At 38.1% G+C, this 16,397-nt stretch overlaps 1 protein-coding gene across 1 annotated transcript in view; it reads right to left on the minus strand.

Annotated features, from left to right (window-relative positions):
* Nucleotides 1–16,397, minus strand: part of UNC80 (unc-80 homolog, NALCN channel complex subunit) — a 227,958-nt gene that overhangs the window by 12,323 nt on the left and 199,238 nt on the right. The window contains exons 60-61 of the mRNA XM_036755726.1: nt 4,814–4,952; nt 112–168 (exon numbers count right to left, since the gene is read on the minus strand). Of these exons, the coding sequence (XP_036611621.1) occupies nt 112–168; nt 4,814–4,952 (196 nt within the window). The remainder of the gene's footprint in view (nt 1–111; nt 169–4,813; nt 4,953–16,397) is intronic.

Below are 16,397 nucleotides of genomic sequence, written 5' to 3' on the forward strand. Positions count from 1 at the left end.
GGGAAAGGAATGGAAATAGAGGGAAGGAGGGGGTGAAGAAGAGACAGAGAGACAGGGAACAGGTAGTATCCCAGCACAGACACTGACAGACAGGTAGCATTGACACTGTACCTAGAGAGGCTGCCCTCAGCGGCCAGGCACTGGGAGTCATCGAGGACATTAGGTTCACTGCAGGAGGGGTAGGGAGATGAAGCATTTAGGGAAAGAAAATGCAAAAAAAGCATGCAATTGTTTGTTTTTTCAAGGACTAAAAAGGGAAAGAAAAAGAAAAATCAACAGAAGAAGGAAGGGAAAGGAGGACAATCAACCATTTGGCCTTACACTGGGTTCATCAGGACATGGAATTACAGGGTAAGGAAAAACATTGTCTGGATACTAATTTAGAGGAGCAATCTATCTAGTCAGCTGTTGGGACCTAGAGTGCTCCAAATCAATGCAAGAGCTTTGAAATGCTTTCTAGGAACAATCTATAGAAAATCAAAACTAATACGTATTTTGAAACTGTTTGGTTGAGTTACTTGCAGCTTCATTGAAAATCATCCTCCTTAGGATTATTTTTTTTGTCCTTGGTAATTAGAATTTAGAGAAAAAAACAATCACTTACCATGAACTCTTAATACCAACTTTGAATTCTGACCATACATTTAAAACAAATAAACAAAAAAGCAAAAGCAATATCAGATGCCTAAGTGAACACTATAATGAAGATGCAAGTAAATTGGAGGGAATTGACCTAGGAAATCCTTATGAACTCAAATCATCTTCTCCTTCCTCAGCAATTAAAATTGCATCTATTGTAATGATTGAAAGATAAATGTCTATAGAAGAAAGCTGTCAGATGGGCAAGAGACAAATAAGATCAACAGGCCACGAGTTTACTTGGCTGCAAAGAGACCTCCTTGAGGATAGGGGAGGTGTCTTATACTTTGCTTGTAGAATACAGTGCTGGGCACGTGGTAGGCACTCAGTAAATACTTGTTTGATTGTACTGAATTAAATTACCCCTATTTAGGAAGTCTAGATGTGCTTCAAAGTTTGCACAAATGCACTAAAAAGACAGTATTTTAGGAAATGCTCTACCACTCCAAATATGGGGGGAAAACCCAACCCACTTTCACATGAAATGAATCAAGTAGAAATGAATGAATATAGATATCTCCATCAGCCTTTCCAATTTCAGTCTGTCCAGATTGCAATTCTGTTCATCCATATGTTCAGATGGATGACAATATAACATATTGCCTGCCCCCATTTTTTCTCACTGGGTATAAACTCCTTACAGAAAATGAAGAAGGGAATGTTTGCATTTGTTGAGGACTGTAGAAAACTTTGTATTTTAAGTCTCTATAAAAATGGTTAGTGAAAATGGTTGGTCCTAATCTTCTTTTTAAAACCTTTGTGCTTCAAGTGTTATTCTGAGAGCTTTCATCCCACTGTTTATTCTGTGTTAAAGCATACCTAATTATTGGTGTTCAAAAAAGGAAATGCTAATAGGGTATTGGAACATCAGATTGACCTTTTCTTATTCATTCACTGTTCATACTCAGTGCTCTGATTAGCTCAGAAATCAGATTTTTAAAGACTTACTAAGGAAGCTGAAAAATGGAGAGCACTAGTGCTTATCTCCCAAGGCTAATCCCCACAGGGACAAGCCAAAGTGACATCCTTATTGTATATGGAAAAGGACAAGCAATCCGTTTACCTGGTCAACTTTTGCCAGAGCTCTGATGATTAGTTAATAGTTCATACATCATAGATCTTGAGCTTGAAGGGACCCTAGAGATCATCAAGTTTCACCCTCTAATTTTATATGAAGCTGGAGAGGTGAACTAACTTGCCCCAGGTCATCCTCTGGGTCTTTAGGAGCAGAGAGGGGCCCTTTGACTCCAGATCCCTTCAGAGTTCCTGCCATCACACCATACTTCCTACCCTGTTTACATGAAAAAATGAAACATTACTTTCTTTATGTTTGATCTACTAGGATTTTTCCTTCAATTCTTTTTTAAGTAAAAATCTGAAAAATGTTAGGAAAATGTTAAAAATTAATTGTTGTTAGTCTTTTTTTAGAATAATACATTTTCTCTCAATGATAGCCATAATAACTTACTTTCATATGCTTTATAGATATACAATACTTTATAGATGCAGTCTTATTTAAAAACTAATTATTAATTTTCTCTTATATTTAATCTGCTTTAAAAAATCTTCCATTAATTTGGGCTTCATTTTATGATTTAATTTCATCTTTTTTTTGGTTGGCATTTGTAGAACACTTTATGGTTTGCAAAACACTTTACAAATATTATCTCATTTGATATTCACAAAATAAAACCCCTGGGAGGGAGGTGCTATTCTTTTCTTCACTTTACAGATGAGGAAACTGAGGTAGACAAAGATGACGCCCAGGGTCACACAGCTATTAGTTTTCTGAGGCCAGATTTGAATTTGGGTTTTCTTGACTCTAGGTCTAGCACTTTATTCACTGAGCCATCTCACAGGATTGTAGAAATGTAGATTTAGATCTCGAAGGGACTATACAGGTCCACACTGAGTCCAACCTCCTCATTTTACAGTTGAGGTATCTGAGGCCCAGAGAGGTTAAGTGATTTGCTTAGGGTCATGCAGGTAGTAACTATCTGAGGAATGATCTGGACCCTGATTTTCCTGACTTTAAGCCCAGTGTTCTAATCACTACTGCACCATGCTACCTCATTGGTTTGGTAGAAGCTTTTACAACTTAAAAATATTTGACACCAAACTATGAGAAGTTTCATAATTATATTTAACTAACTTTTAAAAATCTGAATTACCATGTCCCCTGATTTCCATTGCACATATCTATATCTGTATCTATCTATCTATCTATCTATCTATCTATCTATCTATCTATCTATCTATCTACCTATCTACCTATCTGTCTGTCTGTCTGTCTATCTACCATCTATCTATCTAATCCATCTATGGTTAATGCGAGGTCAGAGTTAAAGAGAGGGAGAGCAGAGAGTAATTCAATACCTACTAGACCAATCCTTTGAAAGGTTTAGCAAAATAGAGTGTAATTTGATTTTAAAGGCAGTTAACCTTCTGCAGTAGACTTTTAAATTGTTCAATTGTGCTAGGATTTTTATTGTTTTCACTCACACATGTTATTGACACCATGAAAGAAACGGCTTTTCAGAAATGCTTTTCATCTGGGCCTGTGATTTCATCAGTGTAGGGAACTCTCTTTGTTGTGAAAACTCCCTCCACTGAGACAGATAGACGACTTATCTGCAATTTATAGTCTTATAGTTTGTGGCTTGAGGTCCTGAGAAATTAAGTGACTTGCCCAGGGTTACACAGCCAGTAGGTATCAGAGGCCAGATTGGAACCTTCTACCTACTACAATCTATCATGTCAAATCTCATCTTGAAGAAACGACTAAAAGAAATGGACAGAACCTTAAAGAGTATCTTGGATAATTCCCTTATTTTAAAGATGAGGAAACTGAAATGCAGTGAGGATAGGTAATTTGTCCAAAGTCAGAAATCTATTTAGCATCAAAATTCCTTTCTTGTTTTATTCACTACTAAAGACTGAACACAGGTGCCTGCTAGAGAAGACACACTTGACCAAATTCATCATTCCAAGAAAGTCCTCAGGCATTACACTTCTTATGAACCCTGATACTGAGGGATCACAGATGGATGAGAAAATGTCATTCACCAAGAAAGGAAGCCATGTGCCTATTTGATACAGAATTATTTCAGGTGTAAGGGTGAGGGTTGACTGAGACAAACAATCACACTTTTTCACTCTGATACTTTTGTCAGATTCAAGTAGGATAGAATGATAGGTTGATTGCATCAAGCAAAGTGGGGTAAGGAGATACACTGGTTTAATTGACCCTGCCCTTACACAGGAGCAATGCTCAGAGCAGAAAGTGTGTCTCCATGTCTGTTTAAAGTTAAATTTATAAAATTTAGACAACCACTTTGCAAACTGACACATGCTTATTGTGAAGAATCCTAACTTTAAATTCTCCCTAAAATCATGCTAGCAAGGGTAAAGCAAACATCAAATCAATCATTTTTAAAATTAGCATAACTTTAAATTGAGCTGGATATAGGTAACATACAGTAATAAATCTATACCTAAAGGGATTGTTGGAACTTAATATTTCTAGCAATGGAGTGGAGTTCTAATAAGAGAGACATATATATGTGTACATATATACATATATTTATGAAACTAAAGTGGCAAATACCTGTTTGATAAGTAGGTCTAAGATCCCAATGCACTCTCCCCTTCTCATTTTTTTTTTTGTGCTAAGTAGACCAATCAATCAACAAGCATTTATTAAGCCCTTACTATGTGCCAGGCACTGTCCTAAGCACTAGGAATGCAGAGAAAAAGTGAGAACAGTCCCTGGCATCAAGGAGCTTACATTGTAATGAGCGAAATAACATGCACATATACAGGTATATACAAGATACATGAAGAATAGATACAAGTTGAAATTAGAGGGAAAGGCACTACCATTTGGGGAGGGGGAAGCAGAGCATTCCAGGCATGGGGGATGGAGTGCACAGGCACTGAGATGCATGAGATCTTTGTGTGTGTAGAGGGGATTGATATGTAAGAGGCCAGAAAGATAGGAAGGGGGGAAGTTATGGGGAGCTTTAACTACCCAGCAGAGTAATCTATCTTAAAAATTAATAGGGAGCCATTTGAAGTTTTTCATGGGAGGGGGTGGATATCATGGTCAGAGTAAGTCTCAGAATTTCTACCTTAGGCTTAAAATAGGAAATACACAAAATAAAAGGCTTTTTACCTCTGACTGGGCAACATGCCCACCTCAGCCTGAGGTGCAGACATGCTGGAGACATGACTTGAGAATCGTCGCCTTCCAATGGCGCTCATGAGGTAAGCTTCTTGTTCACTTACCACACTGGGCATGCTCACCGAGTCATCTAAAAAGGACATGGAGGGAAATGAGGTCAGAAGTAGCAAAATTGGTATCAAAACTTTTGTAGAAAACCTCAGACTCAAGTGTTCAGAAAATCAAAATCAGTTACATTCATGTTTAGTTCCTTCATTGTTCACTTGAAGGAACTATTTATGGTCTCTTCATTGACAAATTAGTGATGAAGTTAGCACTTATAGAGCACTTTATGGTTTGCAAAGTGCTTTACAAATGTTATCTCATTTTATCCTCACAACAATCCTGGGAGGTAGGCGCTATTCTCACCCCTATTTTATAGATGAGGAAACTGAGGCACAGAGAAGTTAAGTGATTTGCTCAGGGTCCTAACCAGTTGTGTCTGGGGTAGGATCTGAACTCAGGTCTTCCTGACTCCAGGTTCAACAACTTATCCACTATGTCACCTAAAGCATTTTTTAAAATCTCTACAGAAAGATCCAGTGGTATTCCATTCTCATTCTATCCCCCATATAGCAAAATAACTCATGAGAGTATGTCAATTTCTTGCACAGTTTTTGTAATTTACCAGGAAGTCAATTGGAAATCTGAAAACTAAAGAACTGTGATGTGAAAGAAAAGCTAGACTTGGATTATATTTTTGTAAGATATTTATGGGAATCCTTTATTGAAAAGAATTGTATAAGGTTACAGTTAACAGTTGTTTAACATTTTAAAATAGTTAATTTCCTTGGCATAATTTTGTTAAAACATTAGAAAACCAGGAGTATTAATTATTTCAAACAACTCAAGAACTTTTAAAAATAATTTTTATACTTTTACTATAATTTGCTATAATTACTCCTACCTGAGCAAATACATTTTAAGTACAAGTGATTGTAAGCAGATATTATAATTTTCCTTTAAATTAAAATTGTCACCTTATTATCTCTATATGTGCAAATCCATTGTGTCAATTAACACAGCTTGGTCCTTCTTTAATACATATATATTTAAAGATCTTCTACTGTCTTGGAAAAAAATATTGTCCTTTTTGGAAGCGAAAACTATCAAAACAAATTTTTAAGAGGAAAAAACATTCAAAGCCATAAAACACTTTTATTTTTGAAAAGGTTCATTTTTACCTAAACTTTATGTATTTCTCTGCCAAAATGATAAGGTTAAATAGCTGATTTGAAGTTGGTATTATACATTAAAAATGCTAGCAAAACTGGGATTTGGACCGAGTTACCTCATTGTGCATGAATAAGTTTCTCATTTGTTTTCAAAGACTAAATACATTTAGAATTGTTGTTAGAAGGGAGAAAATGCTCCGAGACAAGTTCATTGGTCTGCCCAATTAGTACCTAAGGAAATTTCACAAATACTTTTCTTTACATTGAATATAGCTTGAATGGTCAATGGATATCTGAAAATTAGTAGAGCTACGAATTTACTGAGCGATGACTATCTTGAAAGTTGCTTTCCTGGTTTGTGTCCAAATTAGAGAATGAGAAATGGTATTTGTAAGCAGGCTGATGAGGGTCACAGTGTGGTTTAAGCCCCAGTTATCAAATACCAGACCAGTGACATACAAAAATACTCTCAAGTGTGGCCAGAACCAGATTAAAATGCAATTGGAAAATATTTGGTAAAATAAATAAAAATACAGGAGAACATATAAAATAATAATATGTGGTTTTCTAAGTGTTATGTGGCCCTCAGGGATCCTTTTATATGTTGCAGTGAATCCTATTGCTGTTTGAGTCGGACACACGTGGTTTGAGCTGTCTTTAGAGAAAGAACTTCTTGTGTGATTGTAGCCCATCATGTTGTCAGTTATTTACTAGAGTCCCACAGCACAGAGGTTTTCAAAGTGTGGACCAGGGATCAGAGGGTCCATAAGGTCAAAACTATTTTCATAACAATATTAAGATATTTTGGTTTCTAATGTAGTAAAATATTGACAGGCATTATCCATATAAACAAAAGTTTTTTTGGGGGGGGGATCTTCAATAATTTTAAAGAATATAGTAGCAACCTAGATGAACTCTCCCGATGTTACCCTACAGACAACTTTAACATAACTCCTCAAATCAAATTTTGGAGCAGCAGAGCAAACAAAAGGTCAGAGTGAGACATTTTTCCAACCTAAGACAGCTTAGGAGGTTGGCAGGAGAGATCTGTAACACCCCGGCGGGGCCGTCCTTGAGCAAGGCAAGAGTATCAGCAGTGGGCCTTGGAGGCAGCTGTGACAGCAGCAACAGCAGCAGCTTTGGGAGCTCTCAGCCCAGAGATGGTAAGGGATTCAGACAACTGGTCAGAAAGAGATTACAGGGGGCCCTTTGCTTGCACTGGGTGCTGCTCGTGCTGATTAGCTACTCTATTGCCTATATGCAGTTCTGGGTCACAGTTCTATGGCAGAGAGGAATGCTGGTGATTGGTCACAATGGAGCCAGGGGCCCTGGTTATAGTTCCAAGGTCAAGAGGGGTACTAGCACTTGCAGCTAGAGGGAAGCAGTGGCCCTTCTTGGGTAAAGACCAAAATGTAGACCAAGAGAGCAATAACCACACCTTTCCCCAGATCACACCACCTTGGAAGTACCAAAAACTTGCAGGCCCCCAGAACTAGCTCTGAAAATAGCAGAACAAAAAAGATTGAAGTTTGGCATAGTGTCTCCAGGTGAGTGGTCGCCAACTTTAACATAAAGTTCAAAGTCAAGAAATAGGCAGGAAAAATGAGCAAATCACAAAGAAGAATTTGACCATAAAAAGTTACCACAGTGGCAGAGAAGACCAAGACATAAACTTAGAAGAAGATAATATTGTGAAAACAGCTATAAGCAGAGCCTCAAAGAAAAATGCTAATTGGAGCCATGACCAACAAGAATCCTAGGAGAGTTAAAGAGATAAGAGTTGTAGGAAAAATTGGGGGAAAAATGAGAGTGATGCAATAAAATTTTGAAAAGAGAATTAACAGTTTAGTAAAAAGGAATAAAAAATACTGAAGAAAATAATATCTTAAAAACCAGAATTGGCCTAACTGAAGAAAAGAACTCCTTAAAAGGCAGAATTGGCCAAATGGAAGAAGAGGTGCAAAATCTCACTGGAGAAAATAATTCCTTGAAAATTAGAATTGGGCAAATGAAAGCTACTGACTCCATATGACATCAAGAAACAATAAAACAAAGTCAAAAGAATGAAAAAAAAATAGAAAAAGTGAAATAGCTCATTGCAAAAACAACTGACCTGGAAAACAGATCAGGGAGTGATAATTTAAGAATTAGTGGACTACCTGAGAGGCTAGACATCACATTTCAAGAAGTTATCAAGGAAAACTTCCCATATATCTTAGAGCTAGAGAGCAAAATAGAAATTGAAAGAATCCATCAATCACCCCCTGAAAGAGATCCCAAAATGAAAATGCCTAAGAATAATATAAGCCAAATCCCAGAGTTCTGAAGTCAAGAAGAAAATATTACAAGCAGCCAGGAAGAAACCATTCAAATATCTTGAAGCCACAGACAGGATTACATGAGATTTAACAGCTTCTACATTAAAGGAGTGGAGGGGTTGGAACATGTTATTCTGAAAGGCAAAGGAGCTAGGATTAAAATCAAGAATAACTTGTCCAGCAAAACTAAGTATAATCCTTCAGGGGGAAAGTGGCCATTCAATCAAATAAAGGATTTTCAAACATTCTTGATGAAAACACCAGAGCTGAATAGAAAATTTGACTTTAAATACAAGACTCAAAGAAACATGAAAAAGTAAACAGGAAAGGGAAATCACAACTTAATAAGGTTAAACTGTTTATATTCTTATATGGAAAGATGATGTATGTATCTTCTAAGAACTTTATCATTGTTAGGGCAGTTAGAAGGAGACTATACAGACAGAAGGCATATGTGTGACTTGATTATGTTACGATGATTCCCCTCCCTCCCCCCTAATAGTGAAGGGGCAAGAAAGAGGGATACCCTGGAAGAAGGGGGAAGGCAGAGATAGAATAGGGAAACTTTTCTCACATGAAAAAGGCTTGCAAGGAAGAGCTCTTATAGTGGAAGGGAAAATGGCTGGGGGTGGGTGGGGGGTGGTGGCAGATGATGCTCAAGCCTTACTATTATCAGAATTGGTTCAAAGAGAGAAGAATACCCTCTCTCTCTCTCTCTCTCTCTCTCTCTCTGTCTCTCCACACACACACACACACACACACACACACACACACACGCACATGCACACACACACAGGTATAGAAATCTATCTTACACAGTAGGGAAATATGAGTAGAAGGAGATGAAAGATATGGGGGGTGATAAAAGGAGGGCAGATTAAGGGAGGCAGATGATCAGAAATGAACCAGACTTTTGAGAGGGGACAGGGTAAAAAGAGAAAGAAGGATAAACAGAAGAAAATAAGATGGAAGGCAATACATGTTTAGTAATTATAATTGTGAATGTAAATGGGAAAAGCTTACCCATAAAACAGAAGTGCATAGCAGAACTGATTAGAGACCAGAATCTAACAAGTATACACACTTGAAACAAAAACACACACACAGAATTAAAATAAAGGGCTCGCTGAAGTAAAAAAAGGCAGGGGTAACAATCATGATCTCAGACAAAGCAAAAGCAAAAAAGAAAATCAAGGAAACTACATTTTGTTGAAAGGTACCATAGACAATAAAACAATATAAATTTTTTTATAGAAAGTTTCTGTGATAAAGGCCAAATTTCTCAAATATATCGGAAAATGAGTCATATTTACAAGAATAAAAGCAAAGGCCGCATTTCTCAAATATATCGGAAACTGAGTCAAATTTACAAGAATAAAAACAGTTCCTCAATTGATAAATGGTTAAAGGATATGAACAGGCAATTTTCAGAAGAAGAAAAAAGCTATTCATACTCATATGAAAAAATGCTTTAAATGACTTGATTAGAGAAATGCAAATTAAAGCATCTGTGAGAAGATGGTGTCTGGAAAGCAGGGACTCACTTAAGCTCTCCCCAAAATTCCTCCAAACACCTGTAAAAAATGGCTCTGAACAAATTCTAAAGCTGCAGAACCCACAAAATAGCAGAGGGAAGGAGGTCTCCAGCCCAGGACAGCCTGGATGGTCTCTGGGAAGTGTCTATTGCACTGTCCTGGAAGCAGACCACAGCCCAGCGTGGACAGAGCAGGCTGCAGGGCCATGAATCACTTAGCTGTAGCAGTTACTAGAATTCTCAACCCACAAACACCAGAGACAACTTAGCAGGTCAGTGGGAAATCTGCTGGATCAGGGTGAGAGCATCCTGCCCCAGCCCCAGGGCGGTGGAGGTAGTGCAGTGCTGCTCCTGCAGCTGCTTCCAGAGCTCCAGCTGGGGCTGCTTCCAGCCCCAGGCCCAGCCTGTGGGAGGTCTCAGTCAAGCAGCAGATCAGAGCTGGAGTGCAGGGAGCACTTTGCTGGCACCGAGGCAGGGTTCTCTTGCTTTGCCCTGCTTGGATCTGGGTTGTAGTCCTAGTTGGCCGTTATTGGAGGGAAGGAGCACTGGTGTGGCAGAGCTTGCCATATAGAAGTAGCTCTGAAAACAGCAGCACAATGCCCCTGAAGCCTGGGACAAAGCATTCGCCATTCTGAAGCCAGTCATACCCTGACAAAAACCTCAAGGGACAAGTAGTTGGCTGGGAACATGGCCAGGCAGTGAAAGATTCAGACTATTGAATCTTTTTTTGGTGACAAAGAAGATCAAAACATACAGCCAGAAGAAATCAACAAAGTCAAAGAACCCACATCAAAAGCCTTCAAGAAAAATATGAATTGGCCTCAGGCCATGGAAGAGCTCAAAAAGGATTTGGAAAAGCAAGTTAGAGAAGTAGAGGAAAAATTGGAAAGAGAAATGAGAGTAATGTAAGAAAATCATGAAAAACAAGGCAATGACTTGCTAAAGGAGACCTGAAAAAAATACTGAAGAAAATAACACCTTAAAAAATAGAGTAACTCAAATGGCAAAAAAGCTCCAAAAAGCCAATGAGGAGAAGAATGCCTTGAAAGGCAGAATTAGCCAAATGGAAAAGGAGGTCCAAAAGACCACCGAAGAAAATACTACCTTAAAAATTAGATTGGAGCAAGTGGAAGCTAGTGAGAAATCAAGATATTATAAAATAGAACCAAAGGAACAAAAAAATGGAAGATAATGTGAAATATCTCAATGGAAAAGCCACTGACCTGGAAAATAGATCCAGGAGAGATAATTTAAAAATTATTGGACTACCTGAAAGCCATGATCAAAAAAAGAGCCTAGATATCATCTTTCAAGAAATTATCAAGGAAAACTGCCCTGATATTCTAGAACCAGAGGGTAAACTAGAAATTGAAAGAACCCACTGATCACCTTTTGAAAAAGATCCCAAGAAGAAAACTCTTAGGAATATTATAGCCAAATTCCAGAGTTTCCAGGTCAAGAAGAAAATATTGCAAGCAGCCAGAAAGAAACAATTCAAATATTGTAGAAACACAATCAGGATAACACAAGATCTAGCAGCTTCTACATTAAGGGATCAAAGGGCTTGGAATATGATGTTCCAGAGGTCAAAGGAGCTAGGGTTTAAACCAAGAATCACCCACCCAGCGAAACTGAGTATAATGCTCCAAGGCAAAATATGGATTTTCCATAAAGTAGAGGACTTTCAAGCCTTCTTGAAAAAGAAAAGACCAGAGCTGAATAGAAAATATGACTTTCAAATACAAGAATCATTAGAAGCATGAAAAGGTAAACAAGAAAGAGAAATCATAAGGGATTTACTAAAGTTGAACTGTTTTGTTTACATTCCTACATCGAAAGATGATGTGCGTAATTCATGAGACCTTTCTCAGTACTGGGGTAGTAGGAGGGAATATACATATATATATAGACAGAGGGCACAGGGTGAGTTGAATATGAAAGGTATGATATCTAAAAAAAAATAAAATAAGGAGTGAGAGACGAATATATTGAGAGAGGGAGAAAGGGAGAGATAGAATGGGGTAAATTATCTCACATAAAAGTGGCAAGAAAAAGCAGTTCTGTTGGAAAGGAAGGGGGGCAGGTGAGGGGGAATGAGTGAATCTTGCTGTCATTGGATTTGACTTGAGGGAATAACATACACACTCAACTGGGTATCTTACCCACAGGAAAATAGGGGGAAGGGGATAAAAAAGGAGGGGATGATAGAAGGGAGGGCAGATTGTGGGAGGACGAAATCAAAAGCAAACACTTTTGAAAAGGGACAGGGTCAAGGGATAAAATTGAATAAAGGGGGACAGGATAGTCTTTCACAACATAATTATTGTGGAAGTGTTTTGCATAATGATACATGTGTGGCCTATGTTGAGTTGCTTGCCTTCTTACGGAGGGTGGAGAGGGGAGACAATTTGGAACTCAAAGTTTTAAAAGCAGGTGCTCAAAAAAAAAGTTGTTTTTGCATGCAACTGGAAATAAGATATAGAGGCAATGGGCCATAGAAATCTATCTTGCCCTACAAGACAGTAAGGGGAAAGGGGATGGTGGGGGGAGTGGGGTGACAGAAGGGAGAGCTGACTGGGGAATGGGGCAATCAGAATATATGCCATCTTGGAGTGGGGAGGAGGGTAGACATGGGGAGAAGATTTGTAACTCAAAATTTTGTGTAAATCAATGTTGAAAACTAAAAATACTAAATAATAAAATATGAAGAAGCAAAAAAAAAATCTGTGAGGTACCACCTCACACCCATCAGAAATGACCAGTCCTGGAGGGGATGAAGAAAAATAGGTTCACTAATGAACTGCTGGTGGACTAGTCAACTGGTCCAACCATTCTGGAGAACAATTTGAAACTATGCCCTAAGGGCAATAAAACTGTGTATACCCTTTGACCCAGCACTAGATCAGTACCAGACCCACTACTAGATCCATACCCTGAAGAGATAAAAGAAAAAGGAAAATGACCTACATCTATAGGATGTTTATAGCAGCTCTTTTTGTGGTGGCAAAAAATTGGAAATTGACAGAATTCTCATCAATTGGGGAATGGCTGAACAAGTTGTGGCATATGATTATAATGGAATACTACTATGCTATAAGAAATGATGAGGGAGGTGGTTTCAGAAAAAAAGACCTGGTAAGACATCTATAAACTGATGCAAAGTGAAATGAGAAGAACCAGGACGTCATTGTGCACACTAACAGAAATGTTGTAATGATGATCACATGTGAAAGAACTGGTTTACTCTGATCAATACAATTATCTGAGACAATTCCAAAGGACTCACGCTGAAAAAATGTTAACCAGCTACAGAAAGAGAACTACTGAACTCTGAATGCAAAATGAAATATAATTTTCGCACTTGATTTATTTTGCCTTTTTTTGGTGGTGGTGGTAGGAATATGGCTAATATGAAAATATGTTTTGCATTTTTCACGTGTATAAATAATTGATATCAATCTGCTTGGTTTCTCAGTGGATGAAGGAGGGGTGAAAGTAAGGAGAGAATTTGGAACTAAAAATTTCAAAAGAATGTTAAATAGTATATTTTTAAAAAGAATATAAGGGGGTCCTGAGACCAAAAAGTTTGAGAAAAGCTGACATAGCACTCATGATTTACTTGCCATTCACTTGGCAATTAATCCTATATTATCTAGCAAAGTTCATAGAATCACAGAATTTGAGTTTCAAGGAACCTCAGAGGCCAACCCCTGCATGAAAGGAACTCTGGCTGTGACATACTCAACAAATGTCTGTCCTCTAGCCTCTGCTTGAAGAAGACCTCCAAGGGGTGGGAATCCACCACCTCTTGAGGTAATCCATTCTACTTTTGGTCAACTGAAATGGTTAGGAAGTTTTTCTTGACTTGAAGCTTAAATTAGCCTCTGCAACTTGTAGCCATTGCTATCAGTTCTGACTCAGGGGCCAAACAGACAAGCCCAATCTGTCCTCTACGTGACTTTGCTTCAGAAGCTTGAAGACAACTATCATGACCCCGAGTCTTCTTTACTCTAAAAATGCCCATTTCCTTTAATCAATCCTCATGTGGCATGGTCTCATGACCTTTTACTATCTTGGTTGCCCTCCTCTTCACCACCCTGGCTGCTGTCCTCTGGATACTCTCCACCTTATTCTTATGTTATTGTCTTACATGGTTAGCTCCTCTCAAATTTCCTTTCCATAAGTTTATGTCTCATTCATAATTCTAAGTGCCCTGAGGGCAAGGATCAAATCTTGTATGTTTTGTCTGATTCCTGTTATCTAGTAGGGAGTCAGAATAGGTAGTCAATATTTATTGATGTGATCTCACCTGATTCTCAATCACCCCAGTGGTCCTCAAATCCTACCCCTGCTCCCACAACAAGTGTGATATGATGGTAAAGGCAGGGTAAGGGCAGCCCTGTATAGAACAGTTATGGGCTGGAGCTTGTCACAATCTTGGGAAAGGAGCATTCTAACAAAATATGTTTCCCCACCCTCTGCTAAGTGTCAACTCTTGGCCTCTTTTACTGCAACTTCCACTCTTCTTTTTCTCCAGTTTCTTTCCTGGGTGGGAGGAAGACTTCACATTCACCAGGAAGGACTGACATTATTAAAAAGAATCTGGGATGACTTCCAGTCTTTCATAAAAAGTGTCAGAATGGTGCTTTACTTCTCCTGCCACCCTTAAATTTCTGATAACAAAAAACAAATAAAAAAATAGCATCTACTTACAAATTCTGAGTATTACTTGGACTAAGGAAAATTATTGTTACAGCCCCAGTGCCTGCCTCTGGGCATCAGGAATGAATAGTTCAGACAAATACCTCTGGGTCAGCTCAAACCCATGCTTACACCATTACCTATCCTTCCAGATCTTGGTCAAGCTGTGTGCGCGCACGTGTGCGTGTGCGTGTGTGTGTGTGTGTATGTGTGTGTTTAAAGCAGCGTCACTGGTGAACATTCAGGCACAAGGACAGAATACAAGTGTGCAATTGCACCACGACTCCCACACTTGACTGGTCTCTCCTCTGCACTCATTTTACTCACTTGCACCATTACAACATGGGCTTATACATACTTAATCCCAATGTCTAACTCCTTCAAATTGGTGGCAGAAATGCTGGTGCAATCAACAGATATGTGATTTGGCTACTTCCAACAGCCTTGGCATTCAGGAACATCACAGGAAAAACTTATTCCTGTATGTGCCCTTCAGTGCCCCATCGTCTTGCCATAACGACAATGACAATTTTAGACTCAAGTAGGTTTGTCAGGGTTTTTCATGTTAGAATTCTAGGTGTTTTTCCATGAGAAACTTCAGAAAGAAATGCACCTATAAGTTTGATTTAGTTTAACATTAAAATATCTTACTTTTTTGGGGATCTGATGACATCTGTTACTGGGTTTTGAAATAAAACTAATATGGATTTTAATACTATATATCTTCCTATCAAACACCTTTAATTCATTTTTGTTACTCAAAATTCAATCTAGAGTCCCCACTTTTAAAGTTTTTTTTAATACTAAATTCACAGAAGTCATACTGGTGTAGTGAATAGAGAGGGAGTTGGGAAGATCTGGGCTCAATCTGCCTTTGAGACATACTGATTGTCTCTATGGGCAAGTCACTTAACCTCTCACTGTTCTAGGCAACATTTTAAGTCCATTAGTTACAGAGAAGTAGTTGACCTACATTAGTAGACAGTGTTTCCTAATTTAGTGAAATCCTAATCTTCTAAATTCAGAAAGGGCTTTTTTCTTTTTTAAGTGTTCTATATTCTGTGCTGGTACTTTGTTTTAATGACATTTCTAGGCACAACTTTCACACTTGGTGTCTTATAGTGGCCTACAATATATCCTAAGGCCCAAGGGTATGATGGAACAGCTCAAAATGGCTTGAGAGAACTGCTTATTAAATTTTAATGGGGAACTCTTACACTTGGGGCAAAGCTACAAATGACCTTGATTTATTGTCTCATCTAGATTCTTTGTTAAGTCTAGACTATAGACTTAAGGAAATATTGGAGAAAATGTTAATGATACAGACTAAACTTTAAAATGTGTCATGTATACATTCTTTTAAAGACAACTGTTAAATATTTACCTGTACACTTCTGCTTACATCCTACTTTTATCATTAAAAACCTTCCCTTATGATGTACACATGAGATAGATCAACCTACTTCATTATGCTGGATCTGTGATACCTACAAAAAGACACTTTCAGAGTTCATGTCCTTGTTTAATGCACTATCTTCCACTCAAACTCATGTTTTATTCCTCCAATTCTTTGCTGGTATCTTATGTTACAACCAGTAACGCTAGCCCCAATTATTTAGGGATTACTTTCCAGCCTCCTGGCTCCATCTCCTCATTTCCTTTGCCTTTTGGGGGGTTATTTTGGTGGTTTTGTGGGGGTACATGCATTTCAAAATAAAAGCTCATGTATAGAACATTTTATGACTTATAAAGTGCTTTCCTCATAACATCTGTGATCTACATAGTGCAAGTATCATTATGGTCATTTT

This window comes from Trichosurus vulpecula, chromosome 4 (assembly GCF_011100635.1).
Source record: "Trichosurus vulpecula isolate mTriVul1 chromosome 4, mTriVul1.pri, whole genome shotgun sequence".
Classification (NCBI taxonomy): domain Eukaryota; kingdom Metazoa; phylum Chordata; class Mammalia; order Diprotodontia; family Phalangeridae; genus Trichosurus; species Trichosurus vulpecula.